Source organism: Nannospalax galili, unplaced genomic scaffold (assembly GCF_000622305.1).
Source record: "Nannospalax galili isolate Female #2095 unplaced genomic scaffold, S.galili_v1.0 scaffold307, whole genome shotgun sequence".
In the NCBI taxonomy this organism is placed as follows: Eukaryota; Metazoa; Chordata; class Mammalia; order Rodentia; family Spalacidae; genus Nannospalax; species Nannospalax galili.
Window position 1 is genome coordinate 4,777,886 of NW_008359625.1, and position 13,940 is coordinate 4,791,825.

Below are 13,940 nucleotides of genomic sequence, written 5' to 3' on the forward strand. Positions count from 1 at the left end.
AAATTATATTTTTAAAGATTTCATAGCCGGGCATGGTGGCACACGCCTGTAGTCCCAGCATTTGGGAGGCAGAGGCAGGTGGATCTCTGTGAGTTCAAAGCTGTCCTGGTCTACACAGTGAGTTCCAGGCCAGCTGGGGATACAGGGAGATCCTGTTTCAAAAAGACCCCCCCCCAAAAAAAAAGATGTATTTCAGGTGTAAACAGTACAATATGAACAACTGAAAGGGTTGAGAAAATTTGTGAATTGAAACTTGGATTCTCCTGAGAAAGAAAGCAATTCAAAACAGGTCTGGCAGGGAGGACACACTCTGCCAGTCTGCCTTGAGTTCCTGTAGGTAACATTTAATGCTTTTATTTACAACAGATCTGTTCCTTTTTGGCAACTATCAAAAATGTGGTTCAAGGCTGGGATGGTTGTATCTCCAAAAGACCAAAAAATAAAATAAAGTAAAAAAAAAAAACATTAGAAGCCGGGCGCGGTGGCGCATACCTTTAATCCCAGCACTTAGATGGCAGAGACAGGTGGATCGCTATGAGTTTGAAGCCAACCTCGTCTCCATAGTGAGTTCTAGGGCAGCTGGGGCTGTAGGGACACCCTGTCTCAAAGACGACAAAAAAAAAAAAAAAAAATCAAGGATGGAGACCTGACTCAGCAGTTAAGAGCACTGGCTCTTGCAAAGGACCTGGGTTTGGTTCCCAGTACCCCCACGTGCCAGCTAACAACCTTTGATTACTCCAGTTCCATGGGGTGTGATGCCCTCTTCTGACCTCTGTGGGTATTGCATGACATGTGTACACTCATGTAGGCAGTACACTCATATCAAATAAAAATATAATATTAAAAAATTCATTCTAGGTTATACAACTTGCATATCATTGCATTTCACCATAGTTATAAAAGTGAAGTTTGGCAGATAGAAATGGGAGGCATGGGGGCTGGAGAGGTAGCTCAGTGGTTAAGAACACTGTTCTTGCAGAAGACCTGGGTTCAAATCCCAGTGCCCACATGGCAACTAACAACTGTCTGTAACTCTAGTTCCAGGGGATCCAAAAGCCTCTGCTGTCCTCCACGGGCATTGCACGACATGGGTGCACTTAACTACTTGCCTCTAAACTCAGTACTCTGGAGGCTGAAGCAGTTGTGTATGTGTAAATGAGGACAGTTTACAGCTATAGTTTCAAACCAGCTTGAGCTATGTAGTCCATTTACTATTAGCTAATCCCAAAGCAAACAAACAGAAAGGTGGTGGGAGAGAAAGAAAAGAAAGGGAGATGTGCCAGAAGGCCAGGCAGGGTTATTTTTTCAGAGGCCAAGTGCCAAGGAAAGGTAAACTGAAGCTAAAAAACTACTTCCTATCTGGGCTTGGCAGCACACGCCTTTAATCTCAGCACTCAGGAGGCAGAGACAGGAGAATCCCTTTGAGACTGAGGCCAGCCTTGTCTACATAGTGAGTACCAGGTCAGCTAGGGCTGTAGGGAGCCCCTGTCTCAAAAACAACTAAACAATCAAACCTAAACAAATAACCACTCAGAAACTATACCCTAGTAGCTTTGGTGGTGAGGGAAGAGCTGGCATTTGCCTAATAGTGACAGGAAGCTAGTAATTTATGCAGCCAAGGCTTGGAAAAATGATTTGAGAAAGGTACTCAGGCATTGGTGAGTCAAGTCCAGGTTGTCCAAAGCTCTTTGCCTATAGTGGGGTGGGAAACTGAGCCATAAGAGAGAGAGTCCAAAATGTTGGTGTTGAATATGTGCTGGATCAAACTCAAGAAAATAAAATTTCTTAGGTAATACTTGTGCTTAATAAAAACGTAAGCCAATGGGGTAGAACACAAACCTCCTTCTTACCTTAGCTCTCCCTAACTATTTTCTCCTCTTAGCCAGTATTGGAGTTTCTCATCTCAGGGAATTATATACATGTAGACATCTCATGTAAAAACAAAATCTCAAAGATTTTCACTTGTTGTATAAGAATGAATGAAAATAAGCCAAGAATAAATAAATCAGCTAACCTGCTGGCCATGGCAGCACACATCTGGTTTTATTTTGAGATAGTATCTTCCTGTAGTACCAGTTGGCCTAACATGTGCTAGAAGAGATCTGCCTGCCTCTGACTCCCAAGTGCTGTATAAAAGGTGTGTACCACCACACCCAACAGTTGTATACCTTTTGCTCTTCTGTAATTTGCTCACTACCACAGACCCTGACACTATGTTTCATTTTCAGATTTTCTCAGGTAAATCTTATAGTCAGGTAGTCATACCTAGACAAAAACAAAGATTTTAGATGAATAGAAAAGATGGTTGTGATTTTAATTAGCATCCTGGGGAAGTAGGAGTAGGAGTCCATTCCATATAAAGTGAAAGTATGAGGCAAAAGAAGCAGATGTGTGCAGGGAGAGAGTTTCAGTAAATCAAAAAGTTCACCTTAGAAAAATGGAATTAACATGTAGTATTTAACATGCGTATTAAGCGTTTTTAATTTATCTTGAAATAAGGATGTTTCTGAGGCATTTTGAGCAGGAGATCATAGGAAGTGGTAGTTTTGAAATATTAGATGCAGTATGCAGGGTAATCTTGAGGGATGTGAGGCTAGCTCAGGCATGATTGCATGTAGGTAAGAACAGTGACCAGCTTTCTATACCTGGCAGTTGGGACAGAAAGGAAGCTGAAGATGATACTACCATGAGAACACAGGTTCATAGGAGAGACACTAGAAGTAGGAATAATTGTGGGTTTGAGCCCCAGCACTGCAGCGAGAAAGACAGACAGACAGACAGGTGGGCACAGAGAGGAAGAAAGAATGAGAGACTTTAAAGGTCAGCACAGTTGAAACATAATTTAAATACAATTCATCAGTTTTAATTGTGCAGTTTTGTGGAGTTTAACAAATGCATGAAGCTTATAATAACCACTATAATCAGGAACAGGGCAATTTTATTGCCCCATAAAGTTTCTTTGTGTATGTTGGAGACAGTCCTCTACTTCCATCTGGCAACCCCTGGTCTTTTTTGTTACTGTAGGATTTTGTTTTCCTGTAAATGAACCTTGTCTGTATGCAGCTTCTTTGGTTTAGCATGGCTTCTTGAGATTCAGCCTCTGTTGCATGTGTCAGGTGTTCTCATTGCTGAGAGGTAAGCTGTTTTGTGGAGTATGTACATTTGTTTTATCCACTCAGCAGATGGATACTGTTATTTTGGGGTGTTTATTTTAAACCTACTTCTCTACGTACCTGTGGAGGTTAAAGGACAACCTGTGGGTGGTGGCCTCCCCTCCACTATCTTGTATTTTCCAAGGATCAAACCCAAGTTATCAACCTTGGCCACAAACGTCTGTATATGCTGAGCCATTTTGTCAGTCCCTGTTTTCAGCTTTTGACTGTAACGCGTAAAGCTGCTTTAAACATTGCAGTAAACATTTTGTATGAACATATATTTTCAGGCTGGATTAGTAGTTCATACCTGTAACCCCAACATGTAACTCCAGACTGAAACAGAAGGATGGTCAGGGGTTTGAGACTTTCTTGGGCTACCTAGTGAGTTCAAGGCCAGCCTGGGCTACATCATGATACCTTATCTGAAAAACAAAACAAAAACCTCCCAGAACAAGGTCAGTGAGATGATTCAGCAGGTAAAGGCGCTTGTTCCCAAGTCTGATGACCCAAGTTTGATCCCTGGAGCCCACATAGTAGAAAGAGAAAACCAGCTGCAAGTTGTTCTTTGCCTTACACATGGGTTATTGTGTTGTATGCCCATACATATAAACAAAAATAATAAATGTTTTAAAGAAAGAAGATTATACATTTCATTTCTCATATGTGCATGTGTAACTAGGTCCTCTGTTATAAAGGTCTCCATGCAAGTATCCTTGCTCCTGCTTATTAGTAGTATAGTTATTTAATCTTTCTCCTGTATGTAGTGATAAAAAAAAACCATGAAGATTGCCATGTGGTAGGTGCTGTATAAATTTGTGGAGCAGATTCTCTTGCTTTAAATTCTTTGGGGATAAGGACTTAAATTCTTTCTGATGTTTTAGCATATGACTTTGTTAATATGGAGCACAGATTGGCATTGAATTTTCAGTCCTCCTGCCTGTTTTCCAAGTGCTGGAATTAAAGGTTTGTGCCACTTCGATTTGAAATATAGTATACAACCAGTAATTCAGATAAAATGAAAAATTTTAATTATTTTAGCAAATTTGCACTTTGATAGTAGTACTTCATAGAAATTTTGGAAAACAGAAGAACCAAAAGCAGAAAATATGCAATGTATTTCTCAGTTTTTTTTTTTTTTTTTTGAATACCATGTTCCGCCCTTGTGGAAGCCAGAAAAGGACATCAGATCCCTTGGAACTAGAATTACAGACCATTTGTGAACTGCCATGTGGGTGCTGGGAACCAAACTTGGGTCTTTTGCAAGAGCAGCAAGTGCTCTTATGAGCGTTTTGCCAGCATGTATATAAGTATACCATGTTCCGCCCTTGTGGAAGCCAGAAAAGGACATCAGATCCCTTGGAACTAGAATTACAGACCATTTGTGAACTGCCATGTGGGTGCTGGGAACCAAACTTGGGTCTTTTGCAAGAGCAGCAAGTGCTCTTAACCCCTGAGCCATTTCCCAGCTCCTGTACTTCAGCCTTTTGGCAAGAGGCTTGCAGCTTGCTTTTTAAGAATTTTATTGTAAGCCAGGTATGGTGGCACAAGCCTTTAATCCCAGCAGGGCAGGGCAGTCTTTGTGAGTTTGAAGCCAGCATAGTCTACATAGGGAGTTCCAGGCCAGCTGGGGCTAAAGACAAAAAAAAAAAAAAAAAAAAAATCTTTAATTCCATTTGATATATTAACTGTTGGGGCAGGGAAGAGGCTGGAAAAAACGGTAGGTTTTCAACATCAGTATATAATGTAAACACAGCATTTAGTCAGAATTACCTTTGAAAATTATTTCTGAAGGGCTTGCACAGCTCTCATAATTCCAGAGTAATCATTTTCTCCCTCCAGCACTGTTTTCTTTGCATGGGATGAAGCATTTAGCTTTTATTGAAGAGACACATTGTATAAAACGTGTCTGTCTTTTAAACACTAGCCTCAAGTTCGCACTGAGAAGTATGCACTGTGAGAACTGAAACCAAATGATGTAATAGGGACTCATGTTTTTTTTTGGTCTTTTGAGACATGGTCTCTCTGTAGCCCCAGCTGTCCTCGAACTCACTTTGTAGGCCAGGCTGGCCTTGAACTCACAGAGATCCGCCTGCCTCTGCCTTCTGAGTGCTGGGATTAAAGGCATGCGCCACCACGCCGGGCGGATTCATATCTTGACACATGAGATCTTGGCATCTCATCCTTTCTGTAGGGCCTACTGCAGCTCAGTAACATATTGCTAGGCAGGAACCTTAGCAACCCCCCCTCCCCCTTCTTATTCTTTGCCTCTTCCACTCCCTACTTTTTCCTTCCCTACCTTGACACAACACCAGAAGAAACAGGGTAGAGAGATGGTACAGGGATCCTTAGAAAGTGTGGTGGAATTTGAATTTGTAAATTTTTGTTTGTTTGTTGTTTGAGACAGGGGCTCCGTGTAGCCCCAGCTGGCCTGGAACTTGCTATGTAGCCCAGGCTGGCCTCTGTCTCACAAAGATCCTCCTACCTTTGCCTCCTGAGTGCTGGAATTAAAGGCTTGCATCACCACACCCAGCTGAATTTGTAAATTTAAATATCCAAAATGAGACTTACAGGCAGAGCTAATATTTATTTTAGTAGTGCCATAAGAAGACTGCTTGCTCATTTAAATTACTTATTCCAAGTTTTTATAGAGCCTTCAGAGTATGTAGAACATTTACATCTGAGATATAATGAGCTCTTTATACTGTGATCAGCCAGGGTCAAAGTAAGGTTTAACCTGAATGACAGAATCTACAAGAACTGATTTGGCTTGCTATTGTTTTACTTTAGAAACCTTTCATTTAAAAAACCATTATAGACTGAGAAGTTACAAATATAGAAGAGAAGAATCTAGGTCCTCCCAGGGGTTATACCTCACATAGCTACAGTCAACAGAGAGAGAATGGACATACACACGATACACTTGAGAACAGTTTGTTGACTAAATAAGCAACAGACTTCAGTTCCAGTATGTGGTTGTTTCTCATGTTATCATATGTCTGCATATATGGTGTATTATATGGCACTTAAAAGTAATTTTAAGAGCTGGAGTAATGGCTCAGCAATTAAGAACACTGGTTTCTCTTGCAGATAACCTGGGTTCAAATACCAGCACCCACATTGCAGCTAACAACTATTTGTAACTCCAATTAGAAGGAATCTTACACCCTCTTTTGGCCTCCATGGGCATGTATTTCTTGCATTTGAATACCTGCAGGCAAAACATTCATACCCATGAAATAAAAAATAAAATACGAATTTTAAGAATAATTTTAAAAATTATTTAGAGTATATGTGCATGCACATGTGCATATGTGTGCAGGCCCTCAAATATCATAATACATATTTGAAGACAACTTTTGGGAGTGAGCTCTCCCCTTTTTTTGGTCTTATTGAGACAGGGTCTCCCTGCAGGCCTGGAACTCACAGAAATCTGCCTGCCTCTGCCTCTGAGTGCTGGGATTAAAGGCATGTGCCACCACTCCAGGCCTGTGAGCTCTCTCCTTTCACCTAAGGCCTCTCATTTCTGCTGCTGTGCTGTGTATTCCAGGCTAGCTGATCTGCAAGCTTCTCTGGTTTCTGCCTCCAATTTCATTGTAGGAGTATAGGGGTTACAGATGCCCATCAGGGCCTCTGCCACATCCAGCTTTTTTTTTTTTTTTTTTTTTGTCTTTTTGAAACAGGGTCTCCCTGTAGCCCCAGCTGTCTTGGAACTCACTGTGTAGACTAGGCTGGCCTTGAACTCACAGAGATTGCCTCTCTCTACCTCCCAAATACTGGGACTACAGGCGTGCGCCACCATGCCCGGCTTACATCCACCTTTTTACCTGGTCTCTGGGCATCGAACTTGTGTTTTCAGGTTTGAGCATCTAGTGTTTTTACCTGCTGAAACATCTCTCTGGCCTCAAATATAGTTTTATTGAAAAGTTGCAAAAGACTTGTTCTCAGAATCTTCACTTGCTTGCCCTCAATTGTTAAGCTCTCTTATATTTCCTTTTTTTTTTTTTTTTTGCCTGGGGGTCTTTTTGAGACAGGGTCTCCCTGTAGCCCCAGCTGTCCTGAAAACTCACTATGTAGACCAGGCTAGCCTTGAACTCACAGAGATCCCACCTGCCTCTGCCTCCCAAGTGCTGGGACTACAGGCTTGTGCCACCACGCCCAGCTCACATTTCCTTTTAATTAAGGAACCAACATTGGTGCCTTACTATTAAACTCAATACTTTATTTGGATTTTACTGGTTTTCCCTGAATGTTGATTTTCAGTTCCTAGATGCTCTTCAGAATACTAGCACTTATTTAATCACTGTGTTTCCTTAGGCTTGTTTAGATTGAGTGGTTTTCATATTTTCCTTGGTTTTGATAATCATGACAGCTTTGAAGAAAGATTACTTATTTTGTAGCCTTCGTAAGTATTTGGCATTTCTTTCATGGCTGAGCTAGGGTTACAGGTTTTTGAGAAGACCACAGAGTTGAAACGTAGTTTTTATCACAGTATATCAAGGATGCATGCCATTAACTTGACTTAACACTGTTAATGTTGACTTGCTTGGTTGAGGTTATATTGGCAGGTTTTCCACCATAATGTTATTACTTCTTCCTGAGTGCCCTGTTCTTCTCTGAGGAAGCAGGTCACTAAGCTCAATTTATATGCAAGGTGTGGAGAGACTCAACCCCATAGAGGAGTTACCTACAAAAATTATTTGAATTAAGTGTTTTTTTTTTTTTTAAGTTTATGCAAATAGCATGGGTACTGAATAAGTCTAATGTATCTGTTCTTTGCAGGGTGGGAAACCCCGTAAGCACCGGAAGGATCGGCTACAAGATTTAATTGATATAGGCTTTGGCTATGATGAGACAGATCCATTTATTGATAACTCAGAGGCTGTGAGTAATATATCTTTAATATAGCAGCAAATTCTTTGTGGTAGAAGTGAAGGCAAAGCAACTTACGTAGTTTAATGAATGTTTTTATTTGTGCTTTTCAAAGCTGTTTTCATTACTTAGTTTTTTTTTTTGTTGTTGTTGTTTTAAAGAACACTATGGATTTAAATTTTTGTGTGTTGGGTTGTTTATTGTGAGACTATATTGCTGTCCTGGGCCAGATTTCAACATACTTTCTGTAAAGGCCCAATAGTCAATATTTTAGACTGTGGACCATATGGTGTATACTCTAGTGACTCTGCTACTTTACATGAGAGCAGCTGTAGAGAACATGTAAGTGAACGAGTGAGGCAGTGTTGAGGGAAACTTCACTTACAGGCGATGAGTTTAAATTCATCCAACTTTCTTGTGTCACAAAATATTTAATCTGCTATTTTCCCAACCATTTAAAAAATGTAAAATCCATTCCTGGCAGGCTGACTACAAATAAGCTGGTAGGCTGGGTTTGGGCAGCAGATCATGGTTTGCTGTTCCTTGTGGTTTGCTGTGCCAAGAATCTTGAGGTTAATAGTTGCTTATTTCAATTTTTTAAAGTTTATTTTATTTTAATTTAAATTTTTTTTTTAAACTTTGTGTATGCGTGTATTGCCTGCATGCAGGTAAGTGCACCCGTGTCGTGCAATGCCTGAGGAGGTCAGAAGAGGCTATCGGATCCCCTGGGACTGGAATTAAGGACAGTTGTTAGCTGCCATGTGGGTACTGGGATTCAAACCCTGGGTCTTCTGCAAGAACAACCAGGGTTCTTAACCACTGAGCCATCTCTCCAGCCCCATAGTTGCTTATTTCAAGCATGTAGTTTTGCATTAGTTCCTAGAAAAAGCCATTGCTCCTTGCCCAAACTGAGAATAAAAGTAAAGTTTTAAAAAAGGAAAAAGAAGCCAGGTATGGTACCTGTACCCGTTATCCCAGCAGTTGGGAGGTAGAAGCAGGGAAACCAAGAGTTCAAGGCCATCCTCGGGGTCATGGCAAATTCAAGGGCAGTTTGGGTTAAATGAGACCCTATGTCAAAACATGAACACACACAAGAAAAAGAATAAAGTTCTAGCCAAATGCTGAAAACTATTAACCTTCTTAGAAAAACATTGATGTGCTTGTCTTAACTAAGATTTATTGAATTAGAATTTCTGGATATAAGGCTTAAACAAATATTTGTTGTTAGGGTTTCTTTGGTTTTTATTCTTCATTTTTATTTATTTATTTTTATTTTAGACAGGGTCTCCCTCTAGCCCAGCTGGCCTGGAACTTCCTATGTAGACCAGGCTGACCTCTATCTCACAGACAGCCTGCCTCTGGCTCCCCAGTCCTGGGGCTAAAGGTGTGCTTCGCCATGCCTGGCTTATTCCTGTTTTTAAAAGAATCATGCATGGTACTAGGGAGATGGCTCATTTAGTACACTGCCTGCCATGCAAGCATGAAGACCTGAATTTGGATTCCCAGCACCAATAAAAATATCAGGCACTACAGTGTGTGTCTTTAACCCAAGTACTCGGGGATGTGAGTTGGGGAGGGAGATCCTAGGACTTACTGACTGGCCAGTCTAGCTGAATTAAGAGCTTGCAGTTCAATGAGAGACCCTGTGTTAAAAAATAAGATGGTGGAGGACTTGAGAAAGATACCTAACCATCCATTTCTGGCCTCCACATGCTCCTGCATGAGTGAGTGTATCTGCACATACATACACAAATCAATTATGCTATGCTAAATCAGCAAAAGAGCATAAAATGGTTATGAAGTGCAAGGTGTGAAGTACAAGGTAAAGTATCCTCAGTGGCCTCTATTAAGAGGTAAACATTAAAAAACTTCCTGCAAGGCATGGTGGTGTACACCTTTAATCCCAGCTCTCAGGAGGCAGAGGCAGACAGATCTCTGTGAGTTCAAGGCTTACCTGGCCTAGCGAGATCCAGGCCAGGCAGGGAGACCCTGTCTCAAAAAAACCTTGTGTAGTTGTCCAGAATCTTTTGTGTATAGTAAACATACAACACATGTATAATTTTTTAAACTAACAGAAAAGGCAGATGTGGTGGTACATGCTTTTAATCCCAGCACTTCCAAGACAGAGGCAGGTGGATTTCTGAAAGTTCTTGGGCAGCATGGTCTACATAGTGAATTCCAGGCATCCAGGGCCAAATAGTGAGACCCTATCTCAAAAAGAAAAAAATTAACAGAAATAAGATAATTTTATGTATTTAAGATACTGTTTTCTTATTGACATTTGACATCTTTTAATGGCATTTACATTTTTGCATAGATATATTTATTTTTATTTTATGTGTATGAGTGTTTTGTCTGCTTGTATGCAAATGCACCACATCCATTCAATGCATACAGAGGGCATTGAATCTCTTGGAACTGGAATTACATATGGTGTATGGGTGGTTGTTAGCTGCTATGTGGGTGCTGGGAACCACACCTGGGTCCTCTGTAAGAGCAGCCAGTGCTTTGAATCTCTGAGCCTTCTCTTCAGCCCTAGGAAGGGGTATTTTAAAATGAGTTACAAAATGAGAGCCAAGTAGTTTTGAAGGTTGGCGTTCATAATCCATTCACAGTAGCAGTGCATGAGTTAGGGCATGTCATGTTCTATATTATATTAGATAAGGACTGTGTTCTTCCATTCTTACCCTAGGTATTACCCTAGGATTCTCATATCCTCTGCAGTGTGCAATAATTATCTGTGAAATTCAGAAGGGACAGTAAATACTATATTATCTACAAATTAGTATAGCTTTCGCATGTTGATACAATACTTGGTTGAATCAGCGATGACAGACAGCTTATACTGGTCAAGAAAGCATGATTTAAAAAAAAAAAAAAAAAAGCGTGATAAGCACTGGATACCTTGTCCTGTTCTTAAATTACTTGTAGTTTGTTGATAATACTTAACACATTGGCAGTGCCCTTGGGAGTAGAGAGGCCTTTCTGTTACTGAAAAAATTACCAACCAGCAGGTTAAGACAATGGGATCTTTCAAAAAGATTGCCTGTTATTTGAAAGTTGGTGCCAAAGTCCTAGTTCTGTATTGATTTAGTATCTTTTTAAAAAAATATTTTACAGCCAGGTGTGGTGGCTCATGCCTTTAATACCAGCACTTGGGAGGCAGAGGCAGGTGGATCTCTGTGAGTTCAAGGCTAGCCTAGTCTACATAGGAGTTCCAGGTCAGCTGGGACTATAGGGAGACCCTGTCTCAAAAAGACCTAAATAAATAAATAATAAATAAAAATGTTTTTATAATTTTTTTAAAATGTATGTGTGTATTGCCTGTATATATGTAAGTGCACCCACGTTGTACAGTGCTCACAGAGGTCAGAAGAGGGCTTCAGATTCCTTGGAACTGGAGTTAAATATGGTTGTTAGCCACCATGTGGGTGCTGGAAGTTGAACCTAGGTCCTCTGTAAGAGCAGCCAGTGCTCTTAACTGCTGAGCCATTTTTCAGCCCTTGGTTCAGTATTGTTTGTTTGTTTGTTTTTGTTTTTGTTTTTTTTGAGACAGGGTCTCCCTGTAGCCCCAGCTGGCCTTGGAACTTACTATGTAGACCAAGCTGGCCTTGAACTCACAAAGATCCGCCTGCCTCTGCCTCCCAAGTTTTGGGATTAAAGGCGTGCGCCACCACACCCAGCTTGGTTCAGTATCTTTTAATGTCACCCAGTTTTTTCTGCCATTACTTAGCATCCAGAATTGCTTTGAGATTCAAATAAAATAAATTTAAACATGCTAAAGAACCTAAAACAAGTATAAAGGATCAGTAGTAGTGTTAACATGGAGATTTAAATTCTAAATAATACAAAAGGGAATTCAGTTATGACTGTTGCCTGTGTTCATGCCTACATAAATACCTGTTCTTAAGTCACTTTTTTTTGTTGTTGTTGTCTTTTTAAGACCAGGGTCTCCTTGTAGCTCCCCAACTGACCTTAAACTTGCTACGGAGACCAAGCGACCTCAAACTCACAGGCATCCACCTACCTCTCCCTCCCCAGTGCAGGGATTAAAGGAGTGGGCCTTCACACACACACACACACACACACACACACACACACACACCCTCAGTTCATAAACTTTTAGAGCAACTTTAGATTCACAGCAAAACTGAGAAAGTATAAAAAACTTCCATGTTTACCTTGACCCATATACATACAACTTCCTTTTCTATCAACATCTACATACAGCTTCCTTTTCTATCAACATCCTGTACCACAGTGATATATTTATTAGAACTGATGAACCTAGACGCTAGAAAGATGGCTCAGAGCCTGAGAACACTGGCTGTTCTTGCAGAAGACCCAGGGAAAATCCCAGCACCCACATGGCAGCTAACAACTGTCCACAACTCCAGTTCCAGGACAGCCTTTTCTGTCCTCCCTGGGCATCACAGGACACAGGTGCGCATATATATGTGCAGGCAACACACTCATACACATAAAATAAAAATAATAAAAATATGTATTATTTATATTTTGGTCTTTTTAGACAGGGTCTCCTTGTAGCCCCAGCTAACCTGGAACTTGCTATGTAGGCCAGGCTGGCCTTGAACTCAAAGAGATCTGCCTGCCTCTGCCTTTGCCTCTGGGATTAAAGGTGTCTGCCACCACACCTTTTAAAAAATTCTTTTAAAAAAAAGAATTACTGACCCTACATTGATACACATCTTAACCACCAAAATCTAGAGTTTATCCCTTTTGTTATCCTGTAGTCCAGGTTTAGACAATTGTTTATTGACAGGTATTCACTATTATAGCCTTTTGAGCAGTCACAATGACCCTGAACTTGCTGGAGCATGTTTTTCCCTCATGGAGAAGCTGCTTTGGTATAGTGGGTGCTTTGGGCCTTGGCCAGTGACTTTGCTCTAAGCCAGAAGTAAAAAATAGGTTTGGTTAGGTTCTTACCTGGCTTCTTACCTGGTTACAAGATGGCAATACAATAGTTCCTCCCTGCCTCCATGAGTACCCGAGGAAACCATTTACATGCAGAAGCGTTTTAAAACTAGAATTGTACAATATATGTAACCCAAGATCCAGGGGGTATTCCTCTTATCACATACTTGTTCATTTTTAATTTTTTCTTATTAATCATTCACTTACAGATAGTACTGGCTTTTTTCTGTGAGATTGCAGAGACCTTACAGCAGTGTGTCAGAGAAACTGACAAGAATGTAGTCATCTTCCTTTCTCAGTTCTTTTTTTTTTTTTTTTTTTTTTTCGGGGGGGGGGGGGGGACTTTTGAGGCAGCATCTCCCTGTAGCCCCAGCTGGCCTGGGACTTGCTATTTAGACCACGCTGGCCTCAAACTCAGAGATCTGTCTGCCTCTGCCTCCCAAGTGCTGGGATGTGGTGCTGGTGTTGCCCACCATGCCCGGGGACCCCCCTATTTAAGGCCAAATAAAAATATATTTATACTCCACTATATAAATATACCACATTTTAAAACTTTGTTTACTACTGATGGTCACAGGTTGCTTCAATATCTTTAATTTTTTTAAAATTATTTTATGTATGAATGTTCTGCCTTCGTGTATGTAAGTGCATGCTGAGGCAAGAGAGGACATCAGATCCCCTGGAACTAAAGTTACGGGTGGTTGTTAGCGGCCATGTGGGTGAACTAAACCTGGGTCCTCTGCAAGAGCAGCCAGTGATCTTAACCACTGACCAGTCTCTCCAACCCCTGCTTCAGTATCTTGGCTTTGTGAATGGTGTTGTAGTGAACACAGAAGCACAGGCATCTTTAGTATACTGGTTTCATACCCTCTATAGCGTATCTAGTAGTGGAATTGCTGGGTTTACAGTTAATATTTAAGGAAATTGTCACAATGAATGCCTTTCTTTGACATATTAATAGAATTATAGACAGGAGAACAT

General features: G+C 40.8%; 1 protein-coding gene across 1 annotated transcript in view; it reads left to right on the forward strand.

Annotated features, from left to right (window-relative positions):
• The window catches only part of Ubn2 (ubinuclein 2), a 92,869-nt gene that overhangs the window by 14,985 nt on the left and 63,944 nt on the right, over positions 1-13,940 (forward strand). Inside the window, exon 3 of the mRNA XM_029558846.1 lies at positions 7,935-8,036. Coding sequence (XP_029414706.1) covers positions 7,935-8,036 — 102 coding nt within the window. The remainder of the gene's footprint in view (positions 1-7,934; positions 8,037-13,940) is intronic.